Consider the following 20,339-nt stretch of genomic DNA (forward strand, 5'->3'; position numbering starts at 1 on the left):
CTCTGAAGAGGTGTCAAATAGTGTTGAGTTTTGGATAAAAGATTTCATTCTTGATATTCTGTGTAGCCTAGCACTTCTAGGCAAAACGTTTATTTTAAAAGAATCAACTGTCTGAACGTGTAATTGGAGAAAATAAAATGATGGGTCTACTTTGCTGTTGATTAGTATGACATGTTTGGCATTTGTTGTCTTAATCACAATAGTGGATACATGTAAACAAAAAAATGTTCAGCAACAGCCTAAGTAATACCAAGCTAAACATTTTTACCGCTTGACTAACACTATTTTAAATTACTTGATATTTTTAATGTTTCTCATTCTGGAATCCAATCTGGGTTTGAAATATGCACCAAATCTGACCGTGGAGTTCCAGTGCTCCATTGGGCTAACCACATCAACAGACCCTAAAATCCGTAAAACTGTTTTACTCCATCTCTGTAAGACATTCATACAGACTTTCAAATTTCTAGGCTGAGAAAACATTTCAAACACCAAATGGACTACAGGGAATGAATTTTCAACATGCAAAGTTGGAGATTGATTCTGATTCTACAAAAATGTTAAGGTATCGTATGGATTTCACTGATTTCTGACTATTACTTGATTTTTATTTTCTAGTCTTAAAAAGAAAAAAAATTATCTTCTTAACGTATTTAACAACCCAAAATATATAAGAGAAACATGAAACACTACTCTGCTAATTCACACACTTTTAAGAAGTTCACAAGCAGTAAATTCCTTCATTGGACATACAATACATAGCACAAGTAACTTCCAGGGAGTCTCCCAGTTTTCGCAGTTTGTATTTCTTGTCAGAGAAAAGTCTAACAAAAAATTACACATTAGTGTGAGAACTCAAAAATACACTAAAGACAACACAATGTTATTTAATCAAATTTAAAACTTAATTTGTCAGGAAAATATTTAAAAGTATCCTTCATTCTTCCATTCCTTCTCCTTTTAACTTGTAACTCCTGTTGAACAGGTTGTTGGTAAGACACCTCTACATGTAAGATTGGAAGACAATCCTGAGGGCATTTCACTTGGCCAACTTTCTTAGCAGTTCTCACATGATGCATGAAATACTGCCATGAAGGGCAACAGGAGACAATCTATGCTATTTCCCAGTAAACAGTACACCACAAACAACTGATGATGGGAAATGATTGATTATGGCATGGATGGATTGAATCACCTCCATTTCAAATGACGCAAAATCCAGCCATGCTGCATGTACACTTGATATCTCAACCAACAGTCAGGGAAATCAGAGGAAGAATTTCTTTTCCTGCTTTTAAGTGTGATAGATTGCCTAAACTATTAAGCATGTATAAAAAATCAGCAAAACTGTTTGCTAGTACACACAACATCATTTTAATAAATCTGTCCTGAAGGGTCAAACTCCAAAACATGCCCTAACCCAGAGAAGAATAGGTTAAGCACCTGTGAATGTGCAAACCTGGACACTTCCTGGGGTCCAGATAAGCATGTACCACATGTAATTAACTTTGTAACACTGCTGTGAAATGTGTGTGCCCCTGGCCATGTTTGGATATGCCCCATCCTATAAGGTCAGTTATCAGGTTTCTGTTACCAAAGGGCATTAATTTTCTTGGGACAGTATTTAAACCAGATGAGAAGGTAGGCAACTTGCTTTCTTCTTACCACGAAAGAGACAAGAGCCAAATGCTGCTGAAGTTGCAGCTGAAGGGCCCGAACTAACAGGCAACAACCACACCTGGGCCTTGTACTTGCACCAAAGCAGAAAGGGGAAAGCTCCAAGAGAACTGAATCCCAGAAGAGCCAAGGAAGGGCTAGAGCCTGGTGAAGGAGTTCATGAGAGAGAGAGGTCCCTAACCCTCTCTGAGCCAAGGCCAAGGGCTGCCTGAATTATGGTCACAGCATCTGGGAAGATACCAGACAGAGGAACAAGCCATGAGTCCCTGGCTGAGCTGCTACCGAATCCCATTTGTGGGAAACTGCAGATTGCAGCACCTGCATTTCCAATTTGAATTGCTGTACTGGAAATTCTTAGATCTGTGCTTAAACCATTTAACTGTCTTTATATGTGGAATGTAATACCCACAATCGAATAATAGAACCTGTAAATATACTTTGTAATTAAGTTCCAGTGGTGTTTGAAGATACCACTGCCAGGAAATATTAAAGATAAAATATATAAAAAATATACATTTTATTACAAAATCACTCAACAGCTCAGAAAGAATGCAAAGAAAAAAAACAGCAGAGAGTCATCAAAACACTTTTTTTCCCCTCTAACCAACCATTTTTCTCACAGATAACCTTAGAAGAAAGCACCACCAAAACTACAGATTGCATGCACATGGTCAAAACATTGGCTATTTTTAACAAATAAAACAGCATCCCTAAGCACCTTATGTTTACCTTCTTCTGTTTTTCTCTTCTTAACATGGAAAAATCAAACTACAGATTTTAAGTAACATGCAAAAATACAGCCAGGTAACTCTCTTAGGTGATGATGTGAATGGTCAAAACATTATTCTTAGAATCTATTCACTTAACTGTCCTGTAATATACTGGTTATACTGTAATATGCAGGTTGAGTGGCTCATTAGAAAAATTGTATCTGATGAGGTATTAGACCAGAAATCTCTAATCATGTTTTCAAGTATTTTGCTATGCAGTTTCTATGTTTTTATTCATTCTTCTGACAAACTTCTGTTATCCACCTCTATCTTCATCCAATGTTGTAAAACCTGTCACTTGCCAGAAATCTTTAAGTTCCAAAGTAACATGTTTCACAAGCATTTGTATTCTTTCAATACCTATCTTTCTTCAAGCCATGAGAAATTGTGGCTGTGTTATCTCTATGGGGTAACACTGCCAGAATCTACCTGTAGAGAGGGAGGAAACGCAACACTAGCACAAGTATCATATGATAGTCTTGTGGGCTACTTTAATACGCTGACTTTCATCAGCTCTCATGCAGAAAGTGAACACTCCTACTCTCTAACCTATGAACACTGGGTTATAATTTTCCGTCATGAAAGTTACTACATGGCAACATACAACCTCAAGCTAATACAAAACCCAGATGTTACCCTTTCATAAGGGCTGAGACTGACATCATTTGTGCATAAGCATCAAATCCTTGAACAAACTGGAAAAGAGAGGGGACCAAAATGGTTTCACTTTTGAACAAATGTAATTCCTGCATGACCTATTAGATTTAAACAATCACCCCTGCTCCCTCATGATACCACAATATTTTTTGTATTGTATACTGCTATTTCAAGAGACTAATCATGTGTCCTAGCTCACACCAAGGGATGAATCATTTGCTCTCAGAACAGATCAACAAGTAGGAAACTTACCTTATCACTGTCTAGTGTGTTCTGTGAAGTACGTGAGGCAATCGAAATAGTATCAGGCTGGCTGCTGCCATCTCCCTGACTGTCCAGGTCCTCGCCGTCTCTGCAAATAATTCAGTTTTTATTACAATATCAGCAATGTGTTTGTAATGTGCCAGTTCCCTACTTGCAACTCTAATGAAGAGGTACCTAGACAATGTTGCAATGGACACCAGCCAGGCAAAGTAAAACAAAAATTTAATATTTACTTGGTTCTACACTTTAAGAGAACGGATTTGTTTGCTCTAAGTGTATGTTATGCAGAAATAAGGCAATCACCAAACAGCCAATCAAACAGCCAGAACTACAGCAAGAAACTTGCACAGCCACTTAGCCGTATCTAGCAAGCAGAACACTCAGTCACACATTTTAAGCTCCATGAAAAGAAACCAAAGACCTGAATAAAATTTTGTAAAAATCTAAAATTAACAGCTATCCTGTACTGCAGTTCCAAATCCCTTCTGTAATGGCTGAATGTACACAAGTCAGGGATTGTTCAGAGCATAAATCTCAGCAAATTCAGCATTGCAGGAAACTGGAAATTAATTATAAGATAAAGCTGGCCAAAATGAATTGCTTTGTCCAATTCACCAGAAGTCATTAGAAAGTCAACACTACAGAGGAAAGTGTGATGCTGTGCACTTAGAGATCTCTGATTATTTTAAATACTACTTACCTTCTTCCTTTCTGTTTTGTTGTTGGTGCAGTTTTGGGGATGTGGATTGGCTCTTTCAATGCTCCTTTCAGATGAATGGTCCTTTCTTGTATTACCTCCCGGATGTGTTTGATCCAGTCCTGTTTATTCTCTATACTGGACGCCTTTGAAATGTAAAAGAAGCAAAACCCCCACAACGGACCACTATAGCTGAGAAGATCTACACATACAGTCAGCTAATAAACGTTAAGAGGGAGGAATAAAGAATGACTTTGTGAATAATCTTTGAAAACGTAAACCGGGAAAAGGAAACTCCCAGTACTTCTCCTAATTTTGAATTGCGAACACTACTTGACACTTCTCAATGTTATTAATACTGTTCATTTGGAAACATTTTATTTTAGATTCAGATTCCTCTTACATAACTTCAAGGCTAAAGCCACGTATTCATCTCATGCGGGACAGGGTAGACCGATCGACTTTAAGGATTGAATAATGGCATTTTAAATTTATGCTACGTTTTAGTTCAAGTCAAACTTCATATAATTTTTTTTCCCCAGTGTTAGCAGATTAACCTATACTGCAATATATACACTTAAAAAATACAATGTATGTATTACTCTTACCACCTTTAAAACATATCTGGAAGCATAAAGCTAATTTAGGGATTGTATTTTGATAACTGCCTGCAACATACCATCAGTCATTTTTGAGATACTCTGGAAATTACTTGATATCTATCTGCCCAACCTGTAACCTGATTGCTTAATCCAATTTAACCTTGGACCTGAAATGCTATTAAATATAACCATTATTACAGATCTAAAAAAAATTATAAAACTTCATACTTTTCTTAATTGTTGTCTCTTGAAATAACTGCTTTTGAATATATTATAAATATTTAATATACTATAAATATTTAATAGCCAGGGAATCTAAGGGGATGGAGGAAGTTACAGGAACAGATAGTTAGGAAAAAAGATCTTTGTTTTCTTTTACAAACAAAAACACCAAAGAAAAGAAACAAAATATGTTTTGCCAAATTTTTCATTTAGGTTTTCATGAAATTTACTTATAATACTAATGAGCTAAGGAAGTGCTAGTTTCCAACATTCAGAAACAAACAAAAATACCCCAAACCAAACAAAAAATACATTCACAGAATCACAGAAAACATCCAGTTGGAAGGGACCTCAAAGACCATCCAGTCCAACCTTTGATCCAGCACTGAAGGGTCAATACTAAACCATGTCCCTAAGCTTTAATACCTCCAGGGATGGCGACTCCACCACTGCCCTAGACAGAGCATTCCAATGTTTGATAACCCTCTCTGTGAAGAAGTATTTCCTAGAATCCAACCTGAACCTCCCCTGGTGCATCCTGAAACCATTTCCTCTAGTCCTATCACTTGACACCAAGGAGAAGAGGCTGGCCCCTCCTCACTCCAGTGTCCCTTCAGGTAGGTATAGAGAGTGATGAGATCTCCTCTCAGCCTCCTCTTCTCCACACTGAACAACCCCAGCTCCCTCAGACACTCCTCATAGGCCAGGTGCTCCAAGCCCTTCATCAGCCTCACTGCCCTTCTCTAAACACGCTCCAAAACCTCAATGTTCTTCCTGTAGTGAGGGGCCCAGAACTGAACACAGTACTCGAGGTGTGGCCTCACCAGTGCCACATACAGGGAGATGATCACCTCCCTGTTTCTCGTGGCCACAGTGTTTCAAATACAAGCCAGGATGCCACTGGCTTTCTTGGCCACCCGGGCACACTGCTGACTCAGATTTAATTGACTGTCAAGCAGAACTCCCAGGTCCCTCCCAGAGTCGCAGCTTTCCAACCACACATCTCCAAGCCTGTAGCTTACCATGGAGTTGTTGTGACCCAGGGAGAAGCCTGGTTAAATGTCATAAAATTAGCCTTGGCCCATCAGCTGGGTGTCAACTGCAAATTTACTGAGGGTGCACTCAGTCCCTTCATCCAGATTATCGATAAAGATATTAAAGAGAACAGGACCCAGTACTGAACCCTGGGAGGCACCAGTAGTAACTGGCCACCAGCCAGACTTAACTTTGTTCACCACCACTCTTTGGGTCACTTCTGGCCATCCAGACAGTTTTTTATCCAGTGCAGAGTGCACTTATCCAAGCCTTGTGCCATGAGTTTCTGAAGGAGAATGCTGTGGGAAACAGTGTCAAAGGCTTTACTAAAGTCCAAACAGACAATGTGCACAGCATTTCCCTCATCCACTAGGCAGGTCACTTCATTGTAGAAGGAGTCAGACAGGACCTGCCTTGCTGACTGGGCCTGATTGCCTGGTTGTCTTGTAAGTGCCACATGATGGCACTCAGGATGACCTTCTCCATAACCTGTAGTTCCCTGGATCATCCTTCCAGCCCTTCTTGTAGATGGGTGTCACTTTTGCTAGTCTCCAGTCAACTGGAACCTCACTGGTTGGCCAGGACTGTTGACAAATAATGGTGAGTGGCTTGGTGAGCACATCTGCCAGCTCCTCAAGTACCCATCAGGTCTCATAGACCTTGTGCATGTCTACGTGACACAACAAGCCATTGATCATTCCTTCCTGGATTGTGGGGGCTGCCTTCTGCTCTCCATCTCTGTCTTCCAGTTCCAGGGGCTGAACCATTGCGGAGCAATTGGTGTCACTGACAAATACTGAGGCAAAGAGGCTGTTTAGCAGCTCAGCATTTTCCTTGTCTTTGGTCACCAGGTTCCCTCCTTCATCCAGTAGTGGGTGGATGCTCCCTAGCTCTTCTATCGTTAACATGCATATAAAAGCTCTTTTTTATTCTCTTCAATGACACTGGCCAGATTGAGTTTGTGTTGAACTTTGGCCTTTCTAATTTTCTCCCTGCATATCCTTGCAAGAGTCTTACAGTCTTCCTGAGTTGCCTGCCCCTCTTTCCATAGCCAGCAGACTTTCCTTTTCTTCCTGAGTTCTAGCCACAGCTCTCTTGCTTAGCCAGGTGGGTCTTCTGCCCTGTTGATTCATCTTCTGGTGCACGGGGACAGCTTGTTCCTATGCCTTAATGATTTCCCTCTTGAGGAATGTCCAGCCCTCCTGGACTCCCTTGTCCTTCAGGACTGCCTCCCAAGGGATACCATCAACCAGTCTCCTAAACAAGTCAGAGTCTGCCCTCCAGAAGTCCTAACCTCACTGAGAATTGTAAATTTCACCATCTCACGGTCACTTTGTCCAAGACATCCACCAGCCTTTACATCTCCTCCTAGTCCTTTTCTGTTTACAAGCAGCAGGCCTAGCTGTGAGCCATCCCTCATTGTCTTACTCACTAGCTGTGTAAGGAAGTTACCTTCCACACACTCCAAGAACCTCTGGGCCACATCACTGCCTCTCCTTTCTGAAGAGTCTATAGCCATCCAGCACATCACTCCAGCTATGGGATTCATCCTACCATGTTTCTGCCAGGGCAATAATATAGATTTCCTGCTGCATGATAGCTTCCAGCACTTGTTTCCAATGCTCTGTGCATTGGCATAGATACGGTGCCTTTTTGCAGCATAGGGGTCTGCTGCCTGCTTGATCACTCCCAGCTCGAAGTCAGGAATTAATCTCATCAGTCTTCTTCAACCTATTTGGGCTGGTCCCTTCTACTAGGATGAAGGAGAACACCACCTGTGTTCCTGAGCTATTGACCAATTTCCCCAAAGCCCTGAAGTCTTTTTTTAATTGCCTTTGTATTTCTGTCCATAACCTCATCACTCCCAATCTGCATAATCAACAGCAGGTAACAATCTGATGGCCACACCAGATTGAAGAGTTTCTTGGAAATGTCCCTAACCTGTGTCCCAGGTAGGCAGCAGACCTCCCTGTGGGATGGATCTGGCCTGTATATGGGGCCTTGAGAAGGGAATCCCCTACTACTACTATCAAACCACAACCTCCCCAAAACACAAAATAGTTGAAAAGTTATTATACATACAAGTATGTATGTATGGCATATATCATACAAGTTAGCTAAATATCCTATGCTCTATGTAAAGAGAACAGGAACACCTTAAAGTGACATTATGTAGAGAACCCTTAAACAAAACCATTTATACTGCTCTAACCTGGGAGGATCATTACAGGCTGCAAAGCACTCTCTGTGAAACTATGGGAGTAGTAAGACTGAACAAATTGTACTATTTAGTGACGCTAGATTTAATTTCCTTGCACAAACTGACTGCTGTCAGAAAAATAATGTGAGCTCTTCTTAGCCTGTAATTTGAATGGCCATTTTTAAGAAGCATTGGTGAGTAATCACCAAATATGATTATCTGTTAACTACTTGTAGTATTACAAAAAAAGTTCTCCAGTTGAAGCATAGGTCCCAGGTTACATACCAGAGTCACAGGAAAAATGGATTTAGCCATTATTTTAGCCAGGCAAAGAACATTACTGACACCTAGAACTTTCCCAGACATAAAATGTATAGACATTGCATACACTCTCAACTGAAGGCAAGTACCTTCAGAAAAATTTGTAGTCCACAGAAAGACATAAGATCTTTTGAAGTGTTTTGATTTCTGCATAAAAATATGAGCCATGAAGAAACTAGTATAACCAACAAGCAGCAATTGACTTGAGTGTGAAATACAACATGATGACATGATTTGTCAATGGCTTATCAGCTGCTCTATCGGCTAGTAGCCGAGACTTCAAGCTCTAGAAGAGGGGATCAAACAGAATCACATAGGATAAGATAGGATCAAATCTCTTCCTACTCTGACTTGTGGAAGCAAGTTTGTTTAGTTCTTCAGTAGATCACAAAGATTCCTGTCTGTTGTCAAGCACACAGGTTAGATATATACCACATCTATTACACACAAAACTACCTGTCAGTAGCTGTCCCTGTCAAAGCAGGAAAAGTCATTGCTTGCTGCCTTCCCAACAACTAACAACTACAAGACTTAGTACAGACTATACAAATATATCTGCTAAAATTACCTTGAGAACGATTTTATTGTCTGAAGTTGGTGTCCTTCCAACCCACAGAGCAAATTTGCAGGGATCTCCTTCTACATGTTCTGTGACGCCCAGTTCAGAAGTCTGAAATTAAGTAGAATTTGTTAGGATGACATGGTATTATTTTCCTCAGAAGCCACAAAAAGATGCTAATAGTCTAAACAATTTAACTCTGCTATTTAAAGATATATAAAGATATTTTTATAGGCTTAAGTGCTAGAAAGAACCCTTTATTCTGGTGACAGTGGTGGATTTCTTTGAAAAAGGAAGAACTGCAAGCTAAACAGTTTTCCCTGTAAAGTAACAATAAACAACAGTACTTATAATCTGAATACCAAATAGATTATTTTGCACTTTTGACTTGACAATAAAAGTCTTACAATTCTAAAAAAAGGTGCTTATAAGTGCTGACTTCTCTCCTTGTTGATTCCTATCAGGGAATACTCACTATTTTAAGATATGGTTCTAAAACTCTGATGTGTCTCCTGCCAAGAAAGCCCTTCCTAGTGTATTTCCTTCCTTAAACACGAAATGCAGTTTCCCTGAAGAATTTTGTGGGACAAGTATGTTAACAACATATCTTCAGGAATGTTCTAATGTCAGCTAATTATCATCCAAAATGTCTTCACTTTCCAACTAGAACAACATCTCAACTGTGTGAATTTGGCTTCCAGTTAAACAATTTGTATAGGCTCTGCTCCAAAAAAAAAAATTACAAACTAATAAATATAGCTCAAACTGTAAGAAACCTTACTCCAAAAGACAGCTGCTAAGCTTTCTTATCTTATTAGAAACTCTGTTTTCCCCTCATATGCATCATCACTAGCACATACACAGTTCATTACAAGACATGTTAGATACACAGTACCCAAGTAAAGGTAATTTTTTTTCTTGTTTTACTTGGATGTAAATTTTTTTTGTTGGTTTGGTTTTTTTATATAACCCCAAGCCAACACATCTAGCCTTTCAGCTTTGTCACGTCTTTTTGTAAAACTGGACTCATCTTCACTGAAATACTTAAAAGCCCGTGATGCACTTTAAACTTGACTCACCAGCAATACAGATGTGTTAAAAAGCTTGTAAAATACTTAATCCAACACTATATTCTATAAAGCAAAGAAAATATACCCCACTGTATTGCCCAATATAAAGTCTGAATGGGCAAGATGGTACAAGTTCTAATATTGTTTATTTTTAAAAGCCTTACTACACTTGTGAATATTTTTAAAAGGGACAATGCAAGGACTATGTGGTAGAGGTCTGTACAGTAAGGAGTGGCAAAGAGACATATGTTTTTCATTGTCTCTTTTCAATAGCAGTAGGCATCAAGTGAAAGTAGTGGGAGGGAGTCACATCCAAAAATGAAACAGAAGGATGTTGGCCTGTGCCCGACACATAGTTGAGGAATACAACTGTTTGCATAGGACACTGCTTGCAAAGGACACTGTAAATGCTGAGACTGCAAAAGGTCCAATCAAATATCTCTTGCAGTTATTGCATGCATAGAAAATTTATTCAGGTGAGGAAGCCCCTGAACTGCCAGTTACTGGTGACTGGGAGAGTATTCTGGCAAAGTAACACCTGCTTGCCTTATTTCCATAGTCCTTAGGCATTTGCTTTTGGACTCTACCTCTTGCCAAAGGAGTTCATTAACATGTTTTTCTACTAATACAAGTCACACCACTGAGTATCTTGTGCTAGGGAAACCAAGATGGTAATCATGCCTAAAGAAAAAGTCTTAAGTTTTGTAAAACTACCTTCCAGGGGATGGAGACAGAATAATGTACAAAAAAGATCTTTAGCTCAAATCCATATACATGCTTTCCGCATCTTAAAGATCAAACTGTAATTATCACTACAATAGTAAGCTGCATTACAGGATATTTTGCCAAATAGAATACAAAGACAAGAAGAATGTTTGTATTTTAAAAATGAGGCACAATGAGAGTCTTCGTCTCTAGGACATCTCTAGGATCCGAAGCTCTTACTAAATCTCTACTATGGAAACTGGTATGACAACAATTTTTCAGTTCTGTCTCCCTTCCCACATAATGCCTTGAGGCACTTGATATTATGCTCCAGTACACCAGAAGTTCTTTGTATTTCAGGTTTTGGAGAGCACCAAAGAAAGGTGCCATCAACAAGACAGCTGCAGTTGTGTTACCTGCTAGCTACTTCTTATTAGAAAGGAGAGTAAGTGTTGGAAATAAAAGGATGGAATAGGCAAAGTAAGATATGGAAAAAAGGACTTTTTGAACCAACCTGTTTTACCAGTTTGGTCATAGAGGTGTAAAGGGGGAAAGAATGAAGAAAAAACCTGAAGCAGGGAGAAAAGGCTCAGTGTGTGTATATATATACATACATACATATATATATATATATATACACCATGTTCACTGAGTCATACATCCCAATAGGATCAGAAGAAGAGTAATGTCTTTTAGAGTGTGATTTTGAGAAATAATTTCAAGTACTTGTCTAAACTGTCTGGTGGAAAAGCTAATGTTGCCTCTGACAGATGCAGAGCAAAACATGGGAGACTGTCTTCTTTCTTACTTGTCTACCTAAATTTACAAAGCATGAATACTGTTCTAACCCAAGGCATCCAATGAGACAGGAAGGTAAGGATATGAATTTCAGGGTCACATTTTTCAAGGCATACGTGTTACAGATGAGAAAAGAAAGAGGATATATTGAATTTTTTTTTTAAATCAAAAGAAAAAGCATTCCCATCTTTACATCCATTTACATAAATTTCAGTAAACCATAAGAGCTATCATTTTATTTACAAAACTTTATTGTAAGACTGCTAGCCTCAGTAAACATTCTGAAATTATTTCTGTAAGAAGGAGCTCTTGCCTTTCTATATCAGTATGTGTAGGATATACATCAAAATGAATCCTTACAACAGAAACAATAAACAAGCAAGATGAAAGAAGCTTGTCAGCTCCTTCCATTCTTCAACTTTATACAAATAAGCCTTAAAGAACCAGCAATCACACACAATTAAGGCAAGATCAGTCCAGCCCAATCTTTATTTTCCTTTGTTCTGACACACCAGGATTGACATGGAGCCTTCAGTACTTGCTTTCAGCCTAGTCTTTTTCCTCAAAAGCATGACAAAGCAGCAAACTTTTAAGATTCAGTTTACACATTCTAATGCTGTTCTCTCAGTGTAAGAGTTGTTCTTCAGGCACATTTAAGTAATCTGAGCTTAGTCACAGGCTAATCTAGGCAGTTTTCTAAACATGATAACTTCTTGTCTTATACTTACGAACAGTTTACTCTTGTAAATGTACTTGCTCCTTCCACTGGAGTCCTTTACTTCTTTACTGAAAACCAAAGACATCTCAAAAAGGAAAAGATGCCTCTCTCTCCCCTTTCGAATTAGAGTTTTTGGGTCCCATACTTGGAAAGATTCTTGAAGGATGAGCTCTCCCTGAGATTCTATATTTTCATCAAAGCCTAAAAACACAAGGATAGGAAAGGTTAACCATGGAAAATTGCTAATACAAGGAAATGAAAAAGCACAGTTTCTGTTTATTAAGTGATGTAATTTCCCTCCCATCTCCCCTCCCCTCAAAATACAGCTTGCAAAACACAGAATTCCAAGGAAGCCATACTGAAAGCAAGACTTGATTTCAACATTGCAGTATATTAAATGTGACTGTAGCTCAACTCTATTCCTAAATTTAGAGATCCAACTCTAAGCAGCATATCACCTTCTGGCAGTATTTAACCAGCAAATGACAGCTCTGTCTATGTCAGCTTCTGGCAACCTCTTTCATGATGAACAGAAAGAGCACATCAGGTTGTTTGGACTCTGGCAAGCTTCCAAATGTCACTTTGTCTGGTGATACAGTTTCCCTAACATACATGCAGCGACCATGCAAACATGTTCCAAGAGGGCATGAAAAAAAGATGGCAGCTTGAAGCTGCAGCCTGACATTGAGTCACTCCATCACTGCTCCACAATAAAGAAGTAACAGCTGAATTACTTACCTTGAGATAGGTAAAGATTAAGATTGAGAATATCAAAAGTTTTACTTTCATTGTAGTGGCACAGTGTTTTTCCAGTTTAATACACAGCTTTAAGTTACAGGAGAGCAGAAATTAGTCCACTATACTCTTCTGAGTAGCACTAAGCTGCATTTTAAACAGATAAGCTTTTAAAACACTTGCCAATGTTCTCTGAAAACAAGTTCTCACTGTTCAAAACAGGGCAACAGTATGGAAAGCATCAGAGGCAAATTGCATCAGGATGTTCATTCAAAATCCTCCAGAGACATAAAGAGGAAATGTGCTCACTAACTGTATTTGTTTAACATGGGATGACTCAACAACACATGCATGATTCGTTATAAAGTCACCCTATGTAAAAGATTAGGATATTCTCCGGAGTTGCATTCCCATTGTTAAAAGACTACCATCAAAGCTGGCCAGCATTTATACTAGCACCATCTCCTGAACAAAGCATTTGGAACTGGTCCTGCACTGTTGTTTAAAATCAGGGAAGAGAGGTGATTTTGAGCATTCACATGATCAAGGATCACATGCCAAACCAAGATGAGTTTTATAGTAACTTGCAGCACAATGAAAATTCCATGACAAGTTCCACACTGTAAGGCAGAGAGGAGGAAAAGGAATCTTGACTAAAAGTACCTGTATCATTCACCAACTGCAAGTTAAAGTGACTCTGCTTTTATTTAAAAAATGTTGAATGTCAAAGAAGAACACTTTTATTATGAAATATACGACAGCATAATTTTATATGATATGTGCCAATTACAAAACCGATCTTGGCAAGAAGTCATTCAGAGCACATGGAATCAATTACAATGACCTCCACTGCCTGCAATGAACATGACTATGCTGTTCTGGCTAAGGCTCAGGCTAAACTGGCTTATGGTGACATCTTACTGCCAGAAGATACATATTATTTCAACCAGAAGTCTGTTATGGAACAAGCAGCAAAAGTAAATAAGTAAATATGACAACTTCTTGAAGACAATTATTTGTTTTATAAATCAACAAAATTACTTCTAATGCACTCATATAAAGAAGCCAAGAATACTGTCTGGAAAATGTAGCCAAAGCTATCATATTTGGCCATTCACCTATTACATGTTAGGTGAGTAGTGCAAAACTTTGTTAATCTACATATTTTTCAAATCTGTAGTGGCAGAGATATAGATCAGGACAAAAGAACATAAAAAAAAAGTTAACAAAACTGTATCCTTCTTTTGCCACAATTAATTTTCCTAAGCAAGGTTCCATTTTGTATGGCTCCATATAAAAGGTATATAAAACACAAAGATAAGAAATAGTTCACGTCACCAGGCCTTCTCAACGTACAGTAATACGGAAAGTTATTAAAAAAGTTTAACCTACATATGACTGAATTGGACATCACAGAATGTTAGGGGTTGGAAGAAACCTCAAGAGATCATCAAATCCAATCCCTCTGCCAAAGCAGGATCACCTAGGGCAGGCCATGCAGGAACAAACCCAGGCAGGTTTTGAAAGTCTCCACAGAAGGAGACTCCACAACCTCTCTGGGCAGCCTGTGCCACTGCTCCATCACACTCACTATAAAGAAAGTGTCTCCTCATGCTGAGGTTGAACCTGCTGTGTTCTAGCTTGTACTGTTGTTCCTTGTGAGATCACTGGGCACAACCAAAAAGAGACTATCTCCTTCATCTTGACACCTACCCCTCAGATATTTGCAGACATTGATAAGATCCCCTCTCAGCCTTCTCTTCTCAAGACTAAACAGCCCCACTTCTCTCAGTCTCTCTTCACAGGAGAGATGTTCAAGTCCCTTTATCATCCTTGTAGCACTCTGTTGGACTTTATCCAGCAGACCCCTGTCTCTCTTGAATTGGGGAGCCCAAAACTCGATGCAGTGTTCCAGCTGTGGTCTCACCAGGGCAGAGTAGAGGGGGAAGAGAAGCTCCACAGCCCTGCCGGACACACTTTTCCTATTGCACTCCAGGATACCACTGCCCTTCTTGGCCACAAGTTATCCATGCTGTCCCATGGATAACTTTTGCTGTCCACTAGGACTCCAAGGTCTTTCTCCATGGAGCTGCTTTCCAGCAGGATGACCCCTAGTCTGTACTTGTGCCTGGTATTATTCCTTCCTAGATGTAGGACTCTGCACTTGTCCTTATTGAACCTCATTAGGGTACCTTTGACTAGCTCCCTAGCCTGCCCAGAGGGTAGTGCTCAATGGCTTGAAGTCCAGATGGAGAGCAGTGACAAGTGGTGTCCCTCAGGGGTCTGTACTGGGACCTGTTCTGTTTAATATTTTTATCAATGCTATAGACAGTGAGATTGAATGCACCATCAGCAAGTTTGCAGATGAAATGAAGGTGAGTGGTGTTTTTGATATGCCAGAGGGACAAGATGTCAACCAGAAGGACCTGGACAAGCTGGAGAGGTGGGCCCAGGGGAGCCTCATGAAGTTCAACAAGAGCAAGTTCTGCATCTGGGCCAGAACAATCCTCATTATTAATACAGACTAGGGGATGAGTGTTAGAAAGCAGCCCTGTGGAAAAGGACTTGGGGGTGCTGATGGATGAGAAGCTGGACATGAGCACACAGTGTGTGCTTGCGGCCCAGAAGGCAAATCACATCCTGGGCTGCATCAATGATGTGTGACCAGAAGATCCAGAGAGGTGATTCTGTCACATTACTCTGCTCTGGTGAGACCTCACCTGGAGTACTGTGTCCAGGTCTGGAGCCCTCAATACAGGAAGGACATGGACCTGATGCAGTGGGTCCAGAGGAGGGCCAGGAAAATGATCAGGGGATCAGAGCACCTCTACTATGAGGACAGGCTCAGGGAGCTGGGGTTGTTCAGCCTGGAGAAGGAGAGGCTCTAGGGAGATCTAATAGTAGCCTTCCAGTACCTAAAGGGAGCCTACAAGAAGGATGGAGACTGTTTAGAAAGGCCTGTAGTGATAGGATGAGGGGCACGGGCTTCAAACTTGAGAAGAGTAGATTTAAATTGGATGTTAGGAACAAGTTCTCTACAATGAGGGTAATGGAACACTGGGACAGGTTGCCCAGGGAGGTGGTCTGGGCCCCATCCCTGGAGATATTCAAAGTGAGGCTGAACAGGGCTCTGGGCAACTTGATGTAGTTGAGGAGGCTCCTGCTTACTGCAGAGGAGATTGGACTAGATGACCTTTGGAGGTCTCTTCCAACCCAGACCATTGTATGATTCTATGATCTCACTGGATGACAGTACAGCCTCAGCCCCTTCCTCTGCCACCTCCACCCCGTTTGATATAATCATCAAACTTGCTGAAGGTACACTCAGTCCCCTCATCCAAGTCACTGATGAAGATATTGAACAAAACTGGACCCAGTACTGATCAAAGACAGTTTAAATCCTACCTTCCAGCATACTGAGGTGCATGGCATCATTGGCTCGCTTTGGCACACTAAGCATCACCTCCAGGCCATCTTTAATCTCACCTTTACCTTCTTCACAACAGGTGAGCAGCTCCTGCAACAGATGAGCACACATGGGTACTCTCTATCATGTATTTCTACATTAATAAAACAGATAACCAAAGTACTCCTAACAAGCAAAGAATCATTTTCGGTATATAAAAATCTTTTTCAAATTCTTACTCAGCCAATAACATGAAAGCATATTTTGTATTTATCATGATCTGTTTTTTCAAGGAGGAGCCCAAGCTTTCTGTTAACCACCTACTATTTAAACAAGATCATCTGCTTAACAAGAACTCTTACAAGAAATCTTTCAAAGTTACATTAAGGACAGCATTTTTTATGATAAGCACAGACACAGCTATCAGATGTGGTGCTACATCAATGCTCAGAACAACACCGCTGTCAAGTCATGAAGACAGTAGAAAGCAGGACAACACAAAAGGACACCCACCCCCCACTATGTCAGTCTTTGCTCTACTGCTCTGTATTACTGCTGCTAAGAGGATTACATTGTTTCACTTTAAATATTCCATGAATTACTCTATTCAGTGCTTACACAGTTAAAAGCATCCTACAGACAAAACTTTTGAATATGAGCGAGAATTAACATCTGGATAGAAATTTAAGAATGGAATATGCTGAAACTTGTAGTGGGATTTTGTGTTATGCCGTTCCCTATCCCTTCAACATCCCACAGATATTAACATAACACCTGAGCTGACGTTCAAATTTCCTCACATCCTTTGAGTATTGGAACAATGTCAAGATAAAATGTAGCTTACATCACCAGAAGGGCATATTAAGTTCCTTCTAGTATTGAAAGACTCACTTAATTCATTGCCTCAGGTTAAACTCCCTTTTATTTTTATTTAATTACCAACACCACCATCACAGCAAAACACTACATCATCATGCTTAAATTTTGTGTGACAGCTCCGCAGAAAGTGAGTGTAACTAAATATCCTCCAGAGGCATGGAACAGCCTCAATACCACGTGGAAAAAATATGCAGAACTTCTCCTACTGCAGACTTTCAAGTATCATTAAAGTTTTTGGGTCTCCATCCTTTCATGCTTTGTGTTCTATTATAGGGGACGAAAAAGGAGACCCAGCAACCATCATCAAATAAATTCATTTTACTATGCAGCAAAGACATCTGGCTCCACACACACTGGTGAAACTGACCAATCCCATCCCTTCAATAATGTAGTGGCTACAGCATATTTGGATTTTTTAAAAAAATAATTGTTGGAATCAATACTTTGAAATTTCTGAAACAGTCTAGAGTAACAGGAGGGTCTAGATCATTTCTCCAAGTTGTAAGCTAATCAAGTGGCAAGGGAAGAACACACAATGTTTTTCAGTTTAAAATGACAGCCCTGTTTCCATTCAATATGGCCTGAAATAGCCTGCAATATTTTAAATAAATTTTAGAAAACAGTCATCCATGGCAGTTCTTGAGCAAAAAGGGGCGACATCAGTTAACACTTGTTTTGTAGGAAGATACTACAAAACAAGCAATGCCACCCAGGGCAGTTCAAGAATACTGCTACTCAGTAAACAAGACATCTTTCCACTGACTGAAAGCTCTCACTAGAGGTTTTCTAAAGTTTTAAGAGTTACTGTTTACTTGACATTTCCAGGCAACATTACAGATAACAACTGTTTATGCAACAACTGCACAGGTACTCAGTGAGTGTGTGTATATATTTTATCTAGTTAATAGATATTTTATATTGTAGTTCTAGATATATAAATGTATTAAAAATTCTATCTTTTACAGTACTTAATACTATAAACATAGCTAATGGCTTACCAAAATTTTTTTGAGAAACCATTACAAAAATGTGCCTGTCCATGGCCATTAATCTGGAAATGCAAATTACATTACCTAAGTAAACACTAGTAGTGAGGTATCTTCTTTGATTTACAGGACTCTGGACAAGAAACTCTTATTTGCACCTTCTTTCATTTTCAATGGTCTTCTGAAAAATATCACAGTAACATTTGAGCCCGCACAGGACGCTCACAGAGTGCAACTACCCTCTTGATTTCAGCAGGAGCTTTACCTTCTTAAGAACAGCAGAATCACATGAAGACCTTTGAATTAATACTGACCTTTAAAAGAAGCTGGTATTTTGTTATCCTTTGCACAGGTTTGATAAGGTAAGAGGAGATAGAGTTGGCCAGTCCATGCCGTTGTTGTATCTCCTACATGAAAAATGGTAACATTTGAGGACTGTGAGCACCAACACTCATAGATTGCTCTGAGGTCTATGCAATAATATAAATTAGCTACTCATTCTGCTTTAGCAAGGAGAAATAAAAAAGACAGGATGACAGGATATTCAAACCACAGCAAATAATTACGTTGTGCATCTGCTTGCTCACTTTGTATAAACAAAAGATTATTAGCTCAAAGGGTACCTGTGAAGTGTTTCAATAACCGCAAATACAAATAGCAACGATTAGAGATATTGAACACATAGGAATGCCTTTTTAAAAAAAAAAAAAAATCTCTATTTCTTATTACATGCAGGAGGTACACATTTCAGTGTTCCCGAGAACAGCGAGGCCTATCACAGGAAGGCTGAGGTGGAGGTTTCTTAGCAACACCTGTTAGTTTAACTGTTCGTCACAGAAAGGGTTTTCTCCCACAAGAGGGAGCACGAAGTAATGTTTTCTAAACTAAAGGAACGGGGTTTCCCAATTTAGGAAAAAAAAAAGCCAGTTACAAACAATGAGCCCTACAAAGCCTAAGGGAAAATAAAATTAAATGATAATCAGATGGGATAATTTCCAATTTCAAGCACTGACCATGGCTGAACTTAATGTATTTACAATTTATCACAGCATTATATATGTTTTAACCGTGTATTTTCAAACAGAAATTATCACAGAATGATAGAGGTTAGAAGGGACCTCTGGGGATCATCCAGTCCAATTCCCATGCTAAAAGGAGGTTTACCTAGATCAGGTTGCACAGGAACACATTCAGGTGCATTTTGAAAGTCTCCAGTGAAGGAGATTCCACAACCTCTCTGGGCAGCCTGTTCCAGTGCTCTGTCACCCTCACAGTAAAGAAGTTTTAACTCATGTTGAAGTGGAACTTCCCATCTTCCACTGTGTATCCATCACCCCTCATCCTATCATGGGGCATCATTACAAAGAGATTGGCCCCATCCTCTTGACATATTTATATGGACTTATAAGATCCTCTCTTATTCTTCTCCAGGTCTAACAGCCCCAGGTCTCTCTGCCTTTCCTCATCAGAGAAAAGACCATCCCCTAATTATCTTTGTAGCCCCATATTAGAGTCTCTCCAGTAGTTCCCCAGCTCTCTTGAACTGATGAGCTGAGAACTGGACACAGTGCTACAGATGTGGCCTTACCAGTACAGAGTAGAGAGGGAAGAGAACCTCCCTTGACCTGGTGGTCACACTCTTCTCAATGTACCCCAGGAGACCACTGGCCTTCTTGGCCACAAGAGCACACTGTTGACTCACAGTGAACTTCATTAGGTTCACCCTGGCCCAATTCTCCAGCCTGTTCAGCAGTCACTGAATGGCTGCACAGCCTTCTGCTGTGTCAACGAGCTCCTCCCAGTTTTGTATCACCAGCAAACTTGCTGAGGGTACACTCTGTCCCTTTATCCAGGTTGCTGATGAAGATGTTGAACAAGACTGTCCCTAGTACTTAACCTCTGGGGAACACTGCTAGCTAGAGGCCTCCAACTAGACTGCAGAGTTATCACAAACCTTTGGTCTCTGTCATTCTGCCAGTTCTCAATCCACCTCACTCATCTAATCCGTACTAAGTATACCTGTGGGGATATTATGGGA

The 20,339-nt window shown here is 39.9% G+C and overlaps 1 protein-coding gene across 1 annotated transcript in view; it reads right to left on the reverse strand.

Annotated features, from left to right (window-relative positions):
• Positions 1-20,339, reverse strand: part of TRIO (trio Rho guanine nucleotide exchange factor) — a 266,295-nt gene that overhangs the window by 76,285 nt on the left and 169,671 nt on the right. The window contains exons 28-33 of the mRNA XM_054381562.1: positions 18,616-18,708; positions 16,436-16,547; positions 12,306-12,496; positions 9,014-9,115; positions 4,069-4,211; positions 3,357-3,456 (exon numbers count right to left, since the gene is read on the reverse strand). Of these exons, the coding sequence (XP_054237537.1) occupies positions 3,357-3,456; positions 4,069-4,211; positions 9,014-9,115; positions 12,306-12,496; positions 16,436-16,547; positions 18,616-18,708 (741 nt within the window). The remainder of the gene's footprint in view (positions 1-3,356; positions 3,457-4,068; positions 4,212-9,013; positions 9,116-12,305; positions 12,497-16,435; positions 16,548-18,615; positions 18,709-20,339) is intronic.

This window comes from Indicator indicator, chromosome 6 (genome assembly GCF_027791375.1).
Source record: "Indicator indicator isolate 239-I01 chromosome 6, UM_Iind_1.1, whole genome shotgun sequence".
NCBI lineage: Eukaryota > Metazoa > Chordata > Aves > Piciformes > Indicatoridae > Indicator > Indicator indicator.